The sequence below is a fragment of the Lontra canadensis genome, unplaced genomic scaffold (genome assembly GCF_010015895.1).
Source record: "Lontra canadensis isolate GAN:19392208 unplaced genomic scaffold, GSC_riverotter_1.0 scaffold38, whole genome shotgun sequence".
NCBI classification, from domain to species: Eukaryota; Metazoa; Chordata; class Mammalia; order Carnivora; family Mustelidae; genus Lontra; species Lontra canadensis.
Genome location: NW_022631032.1, coordinates 249718 through 264846, shown reverse-complemented (window position 1 = coordinate 264846; position 15129 = coordinate 249718). Strand labels below are relative to the sequence as shown.

Genomic DNA, 15129 nt, shown 5'->3' with positions numbered 1-15129 from the left:
AGGATTTAAAATCGAGCAAGTTTAGTAAGATTGGCAAAAAATATGATGCACCAAACTTTCCCAAACTCCACAATACTCTACCCCTATACTATTTTGAAATTGTAGTAAAAGCTTGTTTGACAATTTTCCCTTCTCTGAATTCCATCAACACACGGTATTCTAACTGAATACGCTATATATGAAAAACTCTGATCCCAGTAATACAGTAATTACTGTTAAAACTTTCAAAGTTTTCTGGCTAAAAGGATCCATGACCATATTCCCAAGTGTTACACTAAAGATAAAAAAGTATGGAAAAGGTACTCCCAAGAGTCTTTTCCAACTAATAGACAACGTCATGGCTCATCTGCTCCTTCAGTGTGAATGATGAATCTGAGTCACTGGTGAAACACCTGCAAGGACGTTACTTGGTACATTAACACGACCATAATTTTATATGTAAAAAACAGTAAATCATTTCAAGGGAGTCATAAAGTACTTTCTCAGGAAAACGAGCAGGATAACGTTAAAGACTTGGCTTGACAGGGTACAAATCTGTGTTAGCAATTCACTTTCCTGAAATAATCAAATTGGGCCTGGAAAGTAATGGGGTTATATAAAGCTCTCTTACAAAATATGAGAAAAGACACATTATTTTTAATTACTTAAAATTATATATGCTGGTGAAATACAATGAAGTACTTGCTGTCTGATAACCATGTCCTGAAGGATACGAAAGAAATTATTTGCGCATCTTGGAACACTGACACACCTCTTCCTGTAACAGCACTAACGGAGCATAAAACTGTGAAGCAGGGACTTGCAAGTGGTTTTTGAAGTAATTCTCCCAAAGCCCCTCCAAGAATATAGTAACTACTGGAGTCATTTTTATAAACAAAGGGACTAAGACTCTGAGAGATACCCTGCCTAAGGTAACACAGCTAGTGTAAGGCAGTTCACAAACACAGATCTACAAGTTAGCACAATCTTAATTATTCGATAAAGTGACAGGAAAGACATTTAAAAAAAAAGCAGCAGAAAATGAAAATAAAGGCTAAAATGAGATACGTTTAAAAAAAAAAGATTATTTAAGGGAAGAAAGGACAGAAGAGAGAACAAATGACGAGCTGAGGTAACACAGAGGAGGCAACGGCAGTGGAGAAGTGTGCTGCTGAGGCACCGGGTGTTAAAACAGGAAAACTGCTGGTTTCTCTTGGTTATTTTAGGGAGCATATTGTAGTGACCTAAGTTCAGATTAGAAATGGTTTTCAAATGTGAAGAACTTATTCCTATTTAGTATCTGCTTTCTCTTAGATATCAGAAAACTCCTAAGACTAAATTTAAGAAAAAATACTGTTTCATGAAATTAATGAGGGGAAACTTGTACCAAGGTAAGCTCAAATGGAAGCACCAACCTCAGTATTTTTATTTTTATTTAATATTACTCTTTCACGGATTGCCTCGGATTCTCGAGGATCTAAATAAGTCTTAATATGCAATCCAAATACCTTAAAGCTAGGAACCAACTAGCGTTCAGAGAGAACCAGATATTCCCCTCAAACAAAGCGACAAGGTGATCATCAGGAAGGCTAAGCCAGGTTTGGGGTGGGGGAGTGGTGACAGAAGGGAAAGCCTTGTGGGTCTAGTATAGCTGTTAAAGCCCAATCTGGCAGAAGAAGGTGTTCATGTGGGAGTGCTGGTGGCTTGGCCTAGTAGTGAGGGGACTATCTCTGCAGGAGAGCAGTCCAGTCTGGTGCACAGTACAGGAGCACATGTAGGATGAAGAGGGTATCCTCCAAAAAAGCATGCCCTGGCTTCAGGTGAGGAGGATGTCCTGCTGCTGGGGAAGAGGTGGGAAGGATGAAGGGGGATACACCCGGTACACAATGCCAGAGCATAAGCTCAGTGAAGAGTGTCAACACAGGGCAAGTTACTGTGGTGTGGCCTGGAGTCGGGTGGTTAGAGCCTGAACTGGGTGAAAAGGATGCCTGTGCAATGAAGGGAACAGTGACAAGTTTGGTTATATACAGGAAGACAGATCAAAGGAAGTAAATATATTAAGAAGACTTGGAGCCAGATTTCTCATTGTCAGAAAAAAGGAGAAAACTAGGATGAACTCTGTATTACTGAATTAAAATGGAAACTTATGATTTTTCAATACATATACCTATGATTGGGAATACAGATGTAAATACGTGTAAATATATCTATATGTGTACACGTGTGCATTTACACACGCGTGCACACACACACACACACGAATGCATGCAAAATCTGTTCTCCAGCTCTTTCCATTGAGAGGGTCTGGGAATAGTGATATTCCAATCATAATCAGTGTATTTAGTTTCCAACTCTTGATTTCTAAATACCATTCTCAAAAAAAAAAAAAAAAAAAAAAAGAAGAAGAAGCTGTATCAGGGAAAATACAGGATGAGCATGGAACATCCTGTTAAATGGAAGGACAATACCAGGATGACACATGACTAGAAGAGGGCCTGAAAATTAGATGTAGTGATGTATCAGTGTCAATATCCTGATTTTGATGGTTGCTAGGAGAAAATCCTTGTTTCTAAGAAACACACATTAAAGTACTTGAAAGTGATGGGGATACAGGTCAGCAATTTTTTTCTCAAATAGTTCATGGGAAAAAAGTTCTTGTATATACTTTTCCACAGTTTGCGATTAAATGGATGATTGAATAATGGAAATGCGGAAGGAGGAAAGGTAGTAAGTGGAAGGCAGGAAGAACTACTTACTGAGGTCTTCAGCCAGCTGAACTCGTTTGCCAGTGAGCAGTTTTACCTTCTTTTCGCTATCTTCAGCAAAATCTTCTAATACCTCTTTCACATTTTTCTCTAATCGCCTGACTGTTTAAAGTAAACAAACAAACTTGAAGGGCATCATTTTTATGAATGCACGGGGATGATAAATTAGCAATATTTGGAGAGTAAGTTCCAATTTTTCTCTTCATGTTAGATCTGTTGAGTTCAGACTTCTCACAGTTATAGGCAGAATCTGTACCTATTACATAGTACACTTATCCAACAGGAATCTAATACATATTCTCAAGTGCTAACACTTTAAAGAAGTGAGGATTTCCCCCAAAAACTTAAGTGATGCTTAGGAGTCCCTTTCTAACAGCTTTTGTGTAAAGAAGGAAGACTCCTGGTATGTTTTAATTTCTGTCTTTTCCAATTATGATTTATTTTCATTAATATTTTAAGGACAGATTATAGTTCTCAATTTTTCTAACAAATCTATTTTTACTTTAAAATTTATTTTGAACTTATTTGAGAGAGGGAAAGTGTGCATGTGGGGTGGGGAGGGTCAGAGGAAGAGGGAGAGAGAGAATTTCAAGCAGACTCGATTTCATGACCCTGAGATCACGATCTGAACCAAAACCAAGAGTCAGGGACTTAACCGACTCAGACACCCAGGTGCCCCTAATGAATCTATTTTTAAAGAAGTATTTTGATATCCTTCCATTAAAAAGGAGTTATTACTATTTTTTTGATGTGAGAATTACAAAGCGGTCCCTCTGTGGCTTACCTTCAGTATTTGTAAGTTGCTGCCTCAAAGTATTTGCAGTGATAGCAAGCATGCGCTGTATTCGCCAAAAGAGGACGACATCATTGCATTCCAACTGAAATTTAGGTAATTAAGATTACCAGATGCAAATTTAAAATTAAAAACCACAATCATAAATACATATGGCTACTGAAGTTGTACCCATACCCTAAACTTATTTACCTAATACATATATTACCCATATTTACCTAATACATATATTCCTATTGTAGATATAAGCCACTGAATCTTTTCTGTACAGATCCAAGAACATTTGCATGAATTGGCGTCAACCTACACCGCCCCCCCCCCCAAGCAGAGGTTTGTTTTGATTCCAATGACAAAGCAAATAAATTTGGGAAGTAGAGAATTTCATGACATTATATACAAGTAGAAATTCATAGCATATACCCTTAATTTTTATTTAGTTTCAGCTAACATCCATGTTAGCTTAAATATACCCTTAGGTTAACCTCTTTTCTGTACTCAAGCCAGTTTTGAAATGCAGCTGTATATAAAGGTAAGTTAATGATATGTTTTAAAAGAAGCTTATTCTGTAGAGAGGCCTCCTCAACAATTATGCAAAAAACTTTCCACTTTTTACATAGGTATATTTAAATACAAATTTACTTTAAGCTGTAGAAAACGCAAAAGCTCTTATTTTAGGGGTCTCAAATAAGGTCACTGATTAATAGAGAGCCCTTTCAGAAGGATAATTTAAAAAGCATTTCTGCTTGTAAGAATATGCTCAAAATATATCCATCTGCTGCCACCTAGGGGTTACTCTATGAAACGTGGCATTAAACAAAGTACAACTTTATACACTCCTTTTAAATAGTTAAGAGATTTTAATGATATGAAGAATTACAATACAATACAGGAAAAAGCACAATAAAAATTGTTTTTGCAGTCTTATTTCCACTATCCAAAGGGACTGCTACATTATACACATGCACACACAACTAAGTATAGAAAGAATTGAACAGATATGTATAAATATGTTAACTAAAATTTCTTCTAGGACAGGAAATTATAAGTGACTTATTCCTTAATAGGGAATATTTAAATAGGTGACTATTTTCTTTTGTAATTTTTTTTACATTTGTTTATTGATTTTCCACAATAATTTTTTTTACATTTGTTTATTGCATTTCCTCAAGAAGAATGCATTATTTTCTAACATAAAACATAAAAATGCAGTATTTTCTAACATTAAAATTTTTTTTTAAAATTTTGTTTATTGGTTTATTAGAGAGAGAGAGAGAGAGAGCGCACGCACACAAGCAGGGGGAGTGGCAGATGGAGAGGCAGAAGCAGACTGCCTGCTGAGCAGAGAGCCCAAAGTGGGGCTTGATCACTGAACTCAGATCATGACCTAAGCTGAAGGCAGACACTTAACTGAGCCACCCAGCTGCCCCAAGAAGTTAATTCTTAAAAAAAATTAAGAAAGTGGTTTGGAGCCCATTATCTGCATACAAAATTTTATAGTGTGTAAAATATAAACTGGAAATACCTTAGAAAGGTATTTAGGTATTTAGGTTATTCTTCATAAATCACACTTACTTTCCCCAGTATATCAAAGGATTTAAAACTAATGCAAAAGCTATAGTTCACTTTTAAGCATCTAAATAATGATCACTAAAAGCATTTCCCCTTGTTTTTGGACACCTTACCTCAGAATCTACAAAATGCCTTTGGTAGTAGTAAAAGCCTCTTCGACAAAGGTTACAATGGTTTAGAGCTGTTTTTAAGAAGTGTCTTCTATAAACTTGGTGCCAAGTATCCTTAATCTAAAATGAAAAAAGAAAACAAAAAAACAGAGTTATTGTACACTCTGCAGATTAACCAAACACATTCTGAAAAGTCATCCAAAGAGTTTACTTACAAAAAAAATAATTAAAACTAATGGTAATATTATTATTCTAACCAACATTTTTATCCATTAAAAATATTTTAAGACAAAGATTAGATTTACCACACTCTGACCCCTTACCAGTTTATGTACTTCCAAATATGCAGTGTTTTTTAACAAGCATTGTTATTATATTCATATAATCATCCTGTAGAGTAGATAGGGTTGAGATTATCATCTCCCCTAGTTAGAGGTAAGGAACCCCCAGGAAAAAGGGCTGGTGAGCCTAATCTAAGGATAGTTAGGACTAGGAAGCCGATCTCAGACCATGTCCATCGATGTAACAATATTTCCTTTTTGATTACTTCATTTCATTTTTACCACAGCAAAATGACCGCCACTAACGTCATTACTATGTAGTGTCCAAGGTTCTTTGACATCATTATCTTTTCTGAGCATGACAGTGATAATGTTAAGTAGGCAAAACAAGTATCACCAACACTATATGGCAGATGAGGAAAGTTGAAGTTCAAAGAGATTATATTAGTTACTAAAGGTACTATTACTAATGAATGGGATGAAACTGCGCTAGAATTCACACCTCTGACATCTAGCCCATCTGCTATTCTTGTCATTATACTTTGCTAACTATTTCATAGCTTCATAAAGTATCCTGAACAAAATGTCTCTTGGAAAAAACCAGAGATTTTCCTGCTCAGAAAAAGAAATTAAGATATATAGTCAGTCCATATCTTAATATGTGGACAAAGTCCAAATGTGGATAAATTAAATTTATATTCAACTAATAGTTCCATGTAATCATTAGTTTTAATTTCATTTTTTAATTATAAATAATGCTAGATAAAGGGTTTAATCTGCTTTCCTTTCTTCTTCTGACCTCTGGTGGAATTTATATATTAAGTATACTCATTTCTCAAGTGCAGAAACATAAATAGTAGATAATCTCTGAAAGAATTAATGGGTGGCTCTGAAATTTCTTGTATGATTATTTTTCTCCTTAGAATTATTTTTCTAATTGTGTTTCACTTAACTTAAGCTAATATTAAAGTGAAATTTCGATCCCTTACACCCTAACTGGGGCACACAGGCCCAGGAAGTTATTTTCTAAAAAATTTCCCAAATAAGCATCACGAAGGTAAGCAAAACATAGTCTGAACTGTAATTATTTTTATTCTCTTATTTATAATGAATGAGGAAAATGAGACAAAACCCTAAGGCACTATCCAGTTTAATAAGACTGTAACATTTCTATTTTTTTCTCAACCTACTCATACCTGATAAAGGTACACCGGACTAAGAAAATACAAATAAAAAAACTGTATCAAAGTAGAACTTGTATTTTGCAATCTGAAGCAGTGGAGCGGGGTGCAGAGATGTGGGTGGGCGTCACCCCCTCCTGCCAGAGCTCCCTGCTCAACCTGCCCAGGTACGTCACTTTTTCAAGTCTCAATCTCCTCACTTACAAATTAAAGCATTATGTTTAAGAAAGCAATACCAAGAATAAATCTCTGCTCTGTAACAGTCAAAATGACTGTTCTTATAGTCATTTTTAGAGCCAACAAAAGTACACGTGACTAAGGTCAAATCAAGCAGTTAAATACCCAAATAACATGTGAGTAGTAGTCACATTTCACCCCAAGAAACACAGATTAAGGAAGCAAGTTCATGCTAATCAGCAATATGTATTACCAAGCTTGGGTCCACTTCTACTCCTCGGGATTCGAGGTTCTTCCGGACCGTAGTTATCTCATCACTCGCCAGATAGGCTGGGTGCTCCTCATTACACTTCAACATCTTCTCTAATTCATTCTTGGTTTCATTGTGGACAAACTTTAAATTGTTTAAAAGAGGACTGTATTTTAGATGGTTCATCCTTTGGCACACTTATAAAAAATTTTAATAAATATATTGCTATTGCACAACAGGGGACACAAGCTCCACACAAGAAACAAAAAAGAACACAGTATCCTGGCTTATGAATACAGAACAATGGGCTGGACTTGGGTGAGGCAAAAAAACAAAAACAAAAACAAAAACAAACCTTATCTGTTACATATTTTACTTTTGCTGAAATGTTTTATTGTCAAAGTTACAGTACCAGGTACCTTACTTCTTAACCTTAGCGTGGAATATCAGTATAGGAAAAAGGACCCTGAATACACAGGAAGAGATAATGTTTTATTAATGCCTCATATCTAAGAACTAGAGGATTATAAGGACTTGCACCTGCTGACATGTTTTTCTGATAAATATTAAATACATAGTTGGGATTTTTTTTAAATGTCTGTTCATTAAAAACTGTGCTTTAGACTGCTTCTGCAAGGTGCTTATCCTCCCCTTTTTTTTAAGATTTCATTTCTATTTATTTATTTATATAGATTTTATTTATTTAAAGATTTTTATTTATTTATTTATTTGAGCGCAAGAACAAGCAAGCATGAGAGACAAAGCAGGAGAGAGAGAGCACAAGCAGGGCAGGGGCAGAGGGAGAGGGAGAAGCAGACTCCCGGCTAAGCAGGGAGTCTGATGTGGGGCTCCATCCCCTGACCCTGGGATTACGACCTGAGCCAAAGGCAGACGCTTAACCCACTGAGCTACCCAGGTACACCTAAGATTTTATTTTTAAGTAATCTCTACACCCAACATGGGGCTTGAGCTTACAACCCTGAGATCAAGGGTAGCACCTGTATGGACTGAGCCAGTCAGGCACCCCAAGGTGCCTATTATTCTTAAATGTACTTCCAATCCCTTCTCTGTAATTGTTCAGTCTGATGACCAAAGGAGGAAAACACATACTAGTGATAAACTTGAAAATAAAACTCATGCAGTGTCAAATTGAAATTTTTCTTCAATCCTTTCAAAATTGCATAGTAAAAGAAACTAGCTTCATATTCACCGATTATTCTCAAGAAACTACCACCACCGACAGCACTTTGCCCCTATTTAAGTATAGAAGAGTAAGATGTAAATGTGAATAACTGGCTTACAAATGAAACTACTAATTAATATTCTCCTAACACATGACACTTTATAAAAGCTATTACTTAATGAAGAGAATTTTACAGTTTCCTTAAACATCTGCTAGTGGTCTGAAGAAAGAAGGAAATCTCTAAGTTAGATAATGTTCCTAACTCTTGTCCTGTTTCCACTTCCGTCTGTCCACCTGTCCCCTGACCACAGTGGGTCTTCATGAGAACACTACTCTCCCATCCATCCTGAAGATGATCTCCACAATTCAGCTCCAACAAGGAGAGAATGTTTCGATGGCATGGATTTTTCCCCAGATAACTAATGAAAATGTAATAACATAAAAGAACAAAACAGTTTTTAGAGCATAGACTTCTCATCTTTAACACAGGACAATCTTAAATTTTCCGGCTAAATCAGTCATTCAAAAAGACAGAAGGAATTGTTACACAGCCACTGAAACTTGCAGTGTGAGACAAGGGTATAGTCTCAACCTCTTCCAGAATCTGTTTCTCACAGTAGCCTCTAGGAATGAGGTCTAGAATAGTGGCTTTCAACAGGGAGCAGGAGGGATAAAAAGGTTAGAGAATGAGAACTTGGTTCAGTGAATCTGACAGGAGGGGATTTCTTCTGAAACAGAAAATGAAACACAACACATACAAATACCTCCCCAGGCGGTCCTGATGCGGCTGCCCCTACACTTCCAGTTACAGCCTCTGTTCTAAAGTCAGTCTGGGTCTTACACATGCTGCCCTGAAACCCTGAGGGGGCTCTTCTCTGAAGGTTTTCCACATCCCTCTCCTAGGCGACAGATCCCTGCATTAATCTAAAACTAATTCTTCTACTTCTCTTGTAGGGATCCCATATGGGTTCAAATTCCTGAGACAATAAGTTACGACTAAGAATTATTTCTCTCTGAGAGTGATTGACCAAAGCAGTTTTGCCACTAGTTGCTGAGGCAAGCTGCCATCACTGATTATTCTGGGGACTTCAGGCCTAATTGCCCATTAGCCATGGTGGTCAGACACCATTTTTCTTCCAAGTTTATTTGCCTCATGCCAGTGCTTTTCAATCAATTCTTCTTCTAGTCTTAAAATCAGAAACCTCTGATGGATCTCCTAAAACTTCGGACAGACTTCGTCCTCTCAACCCATGTGTCAAGAGAGATAACTGTTGCTCCCTGAAAACATGCATGATCCAACCACTAACTGTCCACTTCCTTGGCTTCTCTCCAGTCTCTTAATGACCCATTTTTCCACAAGAATCCTTCCAGGAAAAAAAGAAGAGGAAGACTGTCCCTTCACCTTTTTAAGACAAATTGGAACTCACATTGGACAGCTTATGAAACAAAAAATGGATGAAACTAAAAAAACATATATATATATATGTGTGTGTGTGTATGTATGTATAGGGTGTTGATGATATAACTTAATTCTGTATTTAAGATGAGAACAAAAAAAATAGGAATGACATAATATTTGGTAATTTTCCATTTTTAAAATTTTTTCTCTTGATATTTCCATATCTTGGCCTCCTTTCTCTAATTACATGGATTCAAAGATTGAAGGAAAGAAAGAAGATTGGATTCCACCTCTTTTTCTTATTCATTACTTCCTTCACTTACATATTTTCATTCTGATACCCTCTTTTCTCTCTTTAGTTTAAGGAATGAACATAAGAATGAGATGTGGTATAAAACTGATTGCTAGATAGGAAAAGAAGCCCTAATGATAAAGAATAAAAAGATGGTAGGGGATAGGGACTTGAATGATCTGTACATCTTCCCTGCATTCATTTGTTGTCATTTATACTTGCCTTTACTGTTTTATTCTTCTGAAGTGCTCATTGAGTATTTACTGAATGAACAAATTCTATAGTTCCTCTTCCTACCTGAATTTTTATACCATTTTGGGAACACAACAGCAAAATAACAGAAAAATCCAGAGGTAACTGATATCAGATGAGGTTAAAAAAAAAAAAAAGTCACTATAGCTTTTATTCTAATCATATTCACTCTACATTCTCTGAAATCCTTGTCATTTTTTATTTCTGTTCATAATTTTAATTTTCGCTTTACCTCAAACAGGGAATTGAAATGAACAAAGTATTCTACCACAAAAGGGGCATGGTTCATTTCCCCTTCGTTTTAACAACACAGCTACTTCACTTAAAAAAAACCAAAAACATAACAAAAAAAACCCCAAAACAACTTTCTTTTGTAGTTTTCTATTTATTCTAAAGATTCATTATAGTTTAGAAAGGCTGATGTAAAACATTTGAAATTATTAAGCTTGGTCTGGAGGCATGGAAAACCTGTATTTTAATACCTGAATTACAATAAATGGAATTGTATCATAACACAGAGATAAGCTTGTTTTAACCTGTTCTTGGGTCCGGTTCTTCCAGTACAACCACCTCTTTTTCCAATCTGGACCTATCATGTTTTCAATTGCGTTTTCAGCTGGAAAAATTAAAAAACGTTTTTAATTCATCAAGAATTTGATCATTTACCAAGTACATGAATTATAACTAATAATAGTCTTGTTTTCTTAACTATTTCCAACTGCTATCTCAATATAAAGTCAGCTTAAATAAATTTAAAGATTACATGATTGATATGGTACATATAGAAGGAATAATTTAATTATATGTGTTTATAATCTATGAAAGGTACAGTTGCTTGTAAAGTTCCTATAAACATAGAGTCAAACACTAAAATAGTCTTCAATTTATAGTTTTTTAAGAATATGAGTACATAAAAACATGCATCCAGTTTATTTAGTATTTTCAGTAGTTACTAAGCAGTTGACTGAAAAATCTCACAAAAATATTTAATTATAGTATTAATGACAAAGACTATGAAATGTAGGTTTATTTTTTAAAAACTTTTTTTTTTTCAAGATTTTATTTATTTGACAGAGAGAGATCACAAGTAGGCAGAGAGGCAAGCAGAAAGAGAGGAGGAAGCAGGATCCCTGCCGAGCAGAGAGCGGGATGTGGGGCTCCATCCCAGCACCCTGGGATCATGACCTGAGCCGAAGGCAGAGGCTTTAACCCACTGAGCCACCCAGGGGCCCCGAAAAACTTTTTTTTTTTTTTTTTTTTTTTTAAACAAATGTTCATCAAGTTGACTTAACTCCTTCACCACTGGGAATACTCAAAATTCAGTAACCTGTGTCCCTACTTACTATCTTTGAGACGAGCTTGAAGAGCTTCTTCCATAAAATAAATAGCTGCATCCCACTGCTGTTTATCAGATATGGAACGATCTTCTAAAGCATTGTGTTGAATAACCCTCTGAAATGACAAGGAAGGAGAAACAGCTAATTTGATTTATGCCTTATCATCTTTTTTTTTTTTTAAACATTTTATTTATTTATTCGACAGAGACAGATCACAAGCAGGCAGAGAGGCAGGCAGAGAGAGAGTGGGGGAAACAGGCTCCCCGCTGAGCAGAGAGCCTGAAGGCATAGGGGTGCCTGGGTGGCTCAGTGGGTTAAGCCTCTGCCTTCAGTTCAGGTCATGATTCCAGGACCCTGAGATCATGACCTAAGCCGAAGGCAGAGGCTTAATTCATTGAACCACCCAGGCACCCCATGCCTTATCATCTTAGTAATTTTATTCACACAGATAGCTTATCAAATATACAAAATAACAGCTACACCTAAAACATAAAAGTATGTAGCTCCCACGCAAATACAGGAGGTCCTACTGTCTGCCTATTTTGTCAGCTTTCTTCCAAAAGAATGAACAGTGAAGATTTCTTCCTATACCAAATTAAATGATCTATGTGAGACAGAGACACATCATACATGTAACTACATAAAATCTGCCTAGAACCCGAGTACTCAAGAGTTAATGATTCAGATCTTCGCTACTCTCCTTTTTGTCATATGATCTGTATGTCTCATCTTCAAAAAAGAGAAAAACAACCCATCTCACTGTTAACATCACTGAAAAGTATAAAGGAGAGAAGCTTAAAAAGTATGGACAACTATAAGCAAATGTAAGTTATTATAAGAAAATTGATTTCTAAATTTTATAATTTTTGAATGAATGAATAAAAAAGGACACTCGCAGGAAGCTAGTCTCAAAGGCATTTAACAAGAATGAATACAGCTTTCAAACACAAAGACAAACCATTGTTTAAAAATAAATTGTAATTACAACCAGCCCCCAGTGAAATATGCATTTTTCTAGAAAACTGTTCTATCTTATCTTTCAAAGGTACCTTTTTGGAACTGTCTGAGCCGAGCAGGGGCTTATTAACAAGTTTATGGTGATGTGAACATTTTACATAACAAAAGATCTGTTGGAGGTGGAGGATTTGGTGAAGGTCAAGAGCCAGGCTTTGTAATTAGAGCAGGGCTTGAGTCTAAGCTTTGCCAAGGACAATAATAAAACTGCTTAAGAACTAAATAAAATAGTGCTTAGAAAATATATTATAGAGTTTCTGGCACCTTTTAAGCATTCAACATGTGGTAATTAGCATTATTTTAGGAGTCTAATATTTTATGACTCAAATCCGCTGAAAAGCAATGCATCTAATACCTTTCATTACCCCCAAGGGTAAAAATGAGAAGCAGCTATCCTCTGAGCCATCTGTGGTTCAGGCTCATGTAATGGCTAGTCTACAACAATTTGTGAAAGTTTAAAGAAGCCTTTTTACTGCGAAATTTGACTCTTCTTTGAAATGACAGCCATGAAAGAAATAGCAGAGAATTGTTAAAGGGCTGATTACGGACAGTTAAACTATTTCTTTTCCTCATTATTTTAAATGCAGATCCTAATTGAAATAGTCATATAAAAACAACTTCCTAATTAAAAAGGGCATACATTTGAGAAATTATATAAAACTGTGAGGATGACACTGTAATATAATTATAATATTACATTATAATAGAATAATCAAATTATATAATACATAGTAATATATAATTACATATAATAATACATAAATATAAGTATATATCAATAAGTATATACATATATGTAATATAATATAACAATAAAATCACGTACCAAGCTGTCCTCCGCAAAATCATTCCACTTGTGGCGTTTAATACTTTCTTCCTTAACAGCCTCTTTAAGTTTATCAAATATGTCATCATGCTCTTTCCCTTTTGGTTCTGTCATGAAGCGGGAAAATTCTTCTTGTAGCGTCTCCCAAGCAACCTAGATTTAAAAGAAAAAAAGCTGTATTTATACTACATACTTTAATATGTAACATGACAAACACGTGAATTTAAGCCAAACGGATGTAATAAGTCAGCTTGTCACAAAACACATATGAAACCACAATTTTTTTTTTTTTTAAAGGCAGCAAATATAAACTCTGGCCTAGATATCTCACGCTGGTAGCTGGTGGGATAGAGCGGGTGTCCTGACATTTTTTTCTAGACATACAGTGTTTTAAATTTTAAAAAATTAGTAGCCAACACTAAAAATAGACTTCATATAAAACCCGTGTTTCCAGCCTCTCTCTTGAACTGACAGCACTGTACCCGAGTTCCCATACAACACTAGCTGCAGCTGAACTGGGGCTACCCCCTTGAGATAGGTTTGCACTCCAATCATCCACCACACTTCGTTCACGTAATTATTTCATTCTGTATAACATGTGAGTTTGCCTGCTTCTTCCATACTGTAGAAAGTTTAAAATGTCATAATAATTTATCTTCTTCACATCATTGTGAAGATCCAGTCTTTTTCACATCTTTGCCTTTATGCAAATATATGAACCAATGCATCAATACCTTCAATCATATTGAATATTACTTATACCAAATAAGTAATATTCAACTTATATTAATAGCTAACTCATAATTACCTGGCCAGTGAAAGGAAGAGCATAGTGTCAAAAGTAACTAAGAACTGAATCTACCTAGGATTAAGTGGGCTAGTTGATGCTGTATTTTTTATTTAGCCCTCTTCATTTTAAACATTAAGAAATCAGGGCATAAACAACGTGACTGTCCAAAAACATGCAGTGAGGTGTGAGAATCTGTATTTCCTGACCGTTCAGCAGATCTACATCTTTCTGCCAACTCAGCCATGAAGGGAGAAAGCAGCAGGAAACAGATTGACCATTTCCCTGCTGAGCCTTAGGATGTGACAATATCCTACCATGGGACAGGGCCCAGATAGATGTCAAGGCCAGCTGTGAGAAGAGCTAGTGGAGTGGTGGCAGCGGCCCCCTCGTTATTTGAAGTACATGTGTCGAGAACTGACAGGGGTCAGCTCTATGCAGCTTTGGAAAAACAGCTGTCAGTTCTTAGAAAGCTTAAAGAAGCTGAGAAAAGAGGTGAAGAAGCCAGGAGCAGAGCACGACAGGAAAGGGGGAAACACACCCGAATAATTAAAAAGTTGACATTTTCTTTTTAAGAAAATGAAAAATAAAATTATCTTTAACACTGATTCTAATTTTGTGAGCAACCTCACACAGAGGCACAGGACACGCTGAGTCTTTGCTAGAATAATCATTCTTCAGAGTAGCACGTATGGCAGATGAACTTAGATAACAGCAGCTGGCACTTACTGTGAGCCAGGTATGTCTAAATATTTTACATGTTACATACATTTAGGTATCATTTACTTTTTTTTTTTTTTTTAAGATTTTATTTATTTGACAGGCAGAGATCACAAGTAGGCAGAGAGGCAGGCAGAGGGAGGGGGAGAAGCAGGTTCCCCACTGAGCAGAGAGCAGAGAGATGCAAGGCTTGATCCCAGCACCCTGGGATCAT

General features: G+C 36.1%; 1 protein-coding gene across 5 annotated transcripts in view; it reads right to left on the bottom strand.

The window, feature by feature from the left end:
* Positions 1-15129, bottom strand: part of OPA1 (OPA1 mitochondrial dynamin like GTPase) — a 92812-nt gene that overhangs the window by 21890 nt on the left and 55793 nt on the right. For 4 of the 5 annotated variants that reach the window (XM_032869268.1, XM_032869271.1, XM_032869270.1 and 1 more), the window contains 7 exons: positions 13409-13561; positions 11575-11683; positions 10768-10847; positions 7109-7249; positions 5220-5336; positions 3529-3622; positions 2736-2846 (listed from right to left, as the gene is read on the bottom strand). In XM_032869268.1, coding sequence (XP_032725159.1) covers positions 2736-2846; positions 3529-3622; positions 5220-5336; positions 7109-7249; positions 10768-10847; positions 11575-11683; positions 13409-13561 — 805 coding nt within the window. Of the gene's footprint in view, positions 1-2731; positions 2847-3528; positions 3623-5219; positions 5337-7108; positions 7250-10767; positions 10848-11574; positions 11684-13408; positions 13562-15129 lie in introns of all 5 variants that reach the window. The other variant, XM_032869269.1, reaches the window with a different exon arrangement.